General features: G+C 35.2%; 1 protein-coding gene across 2 annotated transcripts; it reads left to right on the forward strand.

Annotated features, from left to right (window-relative positions):
- Positions 1–358: 358 nt before the first annotated feature.
- Positions 359–4,957, forward strand: LOC139872477 (uncharacterized). 2 transcript variants are annotated; one of them, XM_071860360.1, is made up of 5 exons: positions 359–908; positions 3,069–3,250; positions 3,950–4,247; positions 4,412–4,493; positions 4,626–4,957. In XM_071860360.1, the coding sequence occupies exons 1-4, from the start codon at positions 450–452 to the stop codon at positions 4,490–4,492; spliced, it is 1,020 nt and encodes a 339-aa protein (XP_071716461.1). In that variant the 5' UTR covers positions 359–449; the 3' UTR covers position 4,493; positions 4,626–4,957. The 2 variants fall into 2 exon arrangements, with proteins under 2 accessions (XP_071716461.1, XP_071716462.1); XM_071860361.1 differs by having other exon boundaries at positions 4,412–4,957.
- The last annotated feature ends 266 nt before the right edge of the window (positions 4,958–5,223 follow it).

A 5,223-nucleotide genomic window follows, 5' to 3' on the forward strand; every position in this document is an offset into this window, starting at 1 on the left:
AAATACCTCATTCCAATGAAGCAAATTTAACGAATTAACTATTGGACTATCCATGTGTAATAGATGCAAACTAATGGACTATCTATTTAAAAAAGATGAACTATCCACCAAAGGGTCATTGGGCTGACGGTATCGTGGTTGCCCTTTTAACCAAGAGATTGAGGGTTAAAGTTCCGTTGTGAATATATTTCGTGAATTATTGTAAATATTCGTGTAAAGTATTATGTGAGTTTACTTAAAAAAAAAAAAATGAACTATCCACCAAATTTTTGAAAAACAACAAGGACTATCAGTGTAATTTAAACAATAAATAATAAATATAAATAATAATAATAATACGGAGTACCACCAATAAGATAAGAAAATAGTAGTGTAGTCCGTAACAGAGTAGTCGGGAAAGCGATAACGTTGGTGAATCGGAAACTAAAATACAGGAATAGAATCGTTGAATGATGCTGATGATGATGATGAATGATGTACAAATTTTTGTTTCATGGCATCATCATCATCCGCTATATATCCCCTTCCCTTTCCATTTTCCCCCAATTAACAAACCCTCAACACTTCCAGTTGTTGTTAGGAGGAGGGCAACACTGGTCCAGTCTTGTTGTTGTTTATTGGAACAACAACAACAAGAATATCAAATGACAGCTAAAGAGAAAAGGGAATTAAGAAACGAGAAACGAGACCTGAACAGAAGCTATAACTGGAGGGAAGAGGTTGAAGAAAAGCTGTTGCAGAAACCCAAAAAACAATTCAGTTCGTGGAAGGAAGAACTGAACCTTGACAAATTGGCTGTTTTGGGTCCTCAATGGTGGATCCTCAAAGTCTCCAGAGCTAAAGGAAAAGACACCGTTGAACGCTTGATGCAGTCCCTTCACAAGAACTTCCCTGATTCCGAATTCAAGGTTATTTATTTATTATTTATTACTCCACTAATTCACTTTTTTTTTTTTTTTTGGCAAAAAAAACGATAACATTAATAACGGATCCGAAGATCAACTTGTACAACCAATACAATAGAGACCAAAACACTAATCAAACGGCTCACCAACTTGGTGAGAAATCGCGTTTTACATGGATTCAAAACCAACTAAAGCTAAAACAAAAGGAATCTAAAATACCAGTTATACTACACATAGACAATTTAAAATAAGAACGCAAACCAACAGTGACATCGGGAGAACGCCGAACCCACCACAACACACAAAGAACCCAGTAAACAGCGACGCCCCAACCGTCTAAAGAAGAGTCAAAACCACAAAAAGCCGCTTCCACCCCCGGATCTGAACCAGATCTCCAAAAGGGAGATCGTCGCCTGGACCAAAACCGGAAGTGTCTCCGAGCAGGAAGAAACTCGCACGCGAACTCACGGTTAACACCACCCAACAGCACGACAGAGCCCAAAACCACTAGCACCACACCTAAAGCGGCCGGCGGACACCACCAACTAGGTGGTCGCCGACCAACCGCTATCGGAGATGAAATTGGCCAGAGCATCAATGCCGACGAAGAGCAGAATCAATGCCGACGAAGAGCAGAAAAAAGGAGGCGAAAAGGGACCAAGCAACCATAGCCACAACTACCACGAGAACGGTGGTAGAAAGTGGCTATAGTCGCCGGAAACCATCACCAGCCACCACAAAGGGACGACGCCCACCGGAGAAAAAAGGCACGAAGGAGCAGGCAAAAATCCCCCACCCAATCGCGAAAACGGCGGCCAAAATGGACGGCATCGGTCAGACCCACCTATCGGGGGGAAAAAACGAGAGAAAAGAGAAGAAAAAGCCGAGCCACCGTCGAGATTTACATCATTCATTATCACTATGTTGTTGCCTTTTATTCCATTTCATGTTTTTTTGGAGTTTTTGACTAAACCCAAGTATTTACAAAACATATTTACCAATCTCATGCACCATAAAAGATATATACCTAACAGATGTATTTATAATTAATCATTTATATTTGTTCGGTTTTTAATTATCGTTTTCTTTTCTTTTCTCATGATTATGATTTCTTTCCAAAAATACCAATCTATTCCTTAATACTAGCAACTATAAACATCTACACCACATTAGTTGTATTCTCGTATTTTATAAAAATATATTCCTTTTGAAATCACAATTCTAATATGATATTTTCCATTATACCATTTATAATAATGATAATAAATAATAATAATAATAATAATAATAATAATAAACCCAACTAGCACACCATTTTTATTTATAATTAATGTTAGAAGTAAAAAAGTTTGATAGCTCTAGCCAACAACAAGCGTCGATTTATCGGCGACTTGACTACTACTTAGAGCCTAAATTGAACTTCGGACATGTTTAAAATCATGAAAATTTGATTCTACCATTTTCATGGCGTCTCACTCTTTTTTTTAACGTAGTTATTGGTCGGATGTCCATTCGAAAGCAATCTCTCTATCCATAGAACATTGGGAGTGATGACTTTCTCTATTCTTGAGTGTTTCACTCTGGGCGGAGAATTGACTTCTCATTATTCTATGATAGGAGAAGGATTTTCTATATCTTACCTTTTTCATACCTCACTTTTGTAGAATTTGTGAGATTGAATTTTGTTTTTGTTAGAAGTAAAAAAGTTTGTTGCCACCAAAATGTTTGTACCATCTCCTTAATTGAACGTTGTCCATATCTTGATGTATAGAAATACATATTACGTCACATTTTTCCGTAAACATGACACAATTACTTACTGAATAAGTAATTATAAAAGAAAAAATTGAGCATACATTAGTTAGGTATATATTTTTTATAGTGCATGAGATTGAGAAATATGTTTTTGTACTTCATCAAAACTCCTTATTATAAAAAATGTTGCTACTTACAGACATTGTAACTTTGCAATTTCTTTTACAATAACATGACAAGTTCAGTGGCTATATAATTAGAACAAATTTACTACTTTTGAAACTTTTTTCTTGCATTTTCGCAACTACTACATTCGTTGTTTTGCTACCAACCAAGTGACATATACGTACATGATGATCAACTACTGGACTGCATCTATTTATATATATCCGAATGAATTGTTTGCAGGTATTTACTGCAGCTATCTATGAGAAAAATAAGTTGAAGAATGGGAAGATCTCAGTTAAACCAAAGCCTCTGTATCCTGGATGTGTGTTTTTAAATTGCATCTTAAATAGGGAACTTCACAATTTCATAAAAGAAGACTGTGAAGGGGTTGGAGGATTCGTTGGACGAATGGTCGGAAATACGTATGTATCAACTCTTTCTATTTTTTTATTTTCTTTTTTTTTTGTTGGGGGGGGGGGGGGGGCAAAAAAGTAATTATTTTATTAATCAAAGCCAAACATACACATTCCTTTCTTGCCATACATAGTAAACAAACACTTGCAGCAATCACCAACCTTGTAATAATGCTCCAGATTTGGTTCTTATAAGGAAGGATAATTTGACATCATCCTTATAATAACATTTGGTTCTTATAAGGATAATTTAACAATCACAAACTCTTTCTACTCTGCATGACAATTGAAAATATTTCATGTATTTGTTCTCATCTATCAACCTACTTACCTTGTGACTTATAACTTAGAATAAATGATACTCCGCGGAGGAACGAAATTTTAATTTCAGTTTATTCTTATAGAAACATCTAAGAAAAATGTTTTGAACTAGAAATTTTGACAAATTCTGGGTTGACATTTGTAGACTATAATTTTGCTAAACTAACGATTGAAAAAACTATCTTGGTATAATAATTTCCCTTTGCGTAGAGGTAGTAAGTGCTCGAATACAATTAAGTATTTACAAATTACCCATTTGACACCAGAACCATGTATTCACTATGGGAGGTGATTTGTGCACCAGAACCATGCATATAGGTAGATTCAAGGGTTGGAAATTGCTGCATTTGAACAGCTTATATGAATGTTAATCTAATACATTTGTAGAAAGCGACAGATTAACAAACCGAGGCCTGTATCAGAAGATGACATGGAAGCAATTTTTCAAGAAGTGAAAGAAAAACAGGAAGCATCAGATAAAGCTTTTGAAGAAGAAGAACATTTGGGTGCTGTTGAGACAGATAACAAAAAAACGCTTTCTCTTTCAGATAAAAAAAAAGTAGTCACAAAGAGGCGAACCAGAAAGCCTTCAGGGCCTCTACTTGGGTCAAATGTCCGAATCTTGTCTGGGACTTTTGCAGATTTTTCTGGCACCATAAAGAAGCTAGACAAAAAAAGGGGATTGGTATGATTCACGCATTATATTTTAGTTTGTATATCGGCCTTATACAATTAAAGTTACATTATATATAATACTCCGTATATGACTAGTTGGTCATTTATGTAGATAAATGTGTGAACATGAGAGCTGCATTTGCAATTAATAACAATGTTTATGTTTATTTGTAGGCAACTGTTGGGTTCACGTTGTTTGGGAAGGAAACTATAGCGGATTTAAAACTTACCGAGATTGCAGAAGATCAAAATTGATGTACGTTCCTTGAATCATCCTTTTACTCGTCGAAATTCTCTTCATGTGAAAGCTTACATTTTCTGTAAGAGTTATAGCTACATGCCTTAAAGTATGCATTGATTCTAAAGCTGCTTCGTTTGGTTAACTCAGATGGAGTTTATGATTGAATCGTTGCCCAAGTACTGAACCAATCAACCAACCACTTGATATAGTAACATGATCAGTCAAGCTTGTAAGGTGTGTCAAGAAATTGAAACGACCCACGAACTGCATCCATCCATTCAAAAATCATTTAACCTGGTTATGAAAACAATCTTTGGACATTTACCAACTTATTTTCACTAGGACGAATTTATTTAGTGTATTACACTATCACATAATATGTAAACAGTATATGTAGGTGCATGTACCACTGTACCAGCAAATCTAATTTAAGTAGGTGAGCTAGCTACTGATGTATGTTTGCATCGGGTTTGTTTTTACTACATGTTACTATCCTGACATGAGCTTGCAATATGTTTGAGACTAGGCTTATATTTTAATGAGTTTTTTTTTTTTTTTTTTTTTTTTTTTTTTTTTTTTTTTTTTTTTTTTAAAGTTGATTTGCTTGCGATTCGGGGTGTGTCTAATCCTAGTAGTGAAATGACCGACACAAGTCAAAACGGTATTGAAACGCTTTTATTTGATGATGATGATTTAGTCATAAATCTCACATAAGATAAAGTATCGGCATACTGCGCTGTATTTA

The sequence above is a fragment of the Rutidosis leptorrhynchoides genome, chromosome 10, assembly GCF_046630445.1.
Source record: "Rutidosis leptorrhynchoides isolate AG116_Rl617_1_P2 chromosome 10, CSIRO_AGI_Rlap_v1, whole genome shotgun sequence".
Classification (NCBI taxonomy): Eukaryota; Viridiplantae; Streptophyta; class Magnoliopsida; order Asterales; family Asteraceae; genus Rutidosis; species Rutidosis leptorrhynchoides.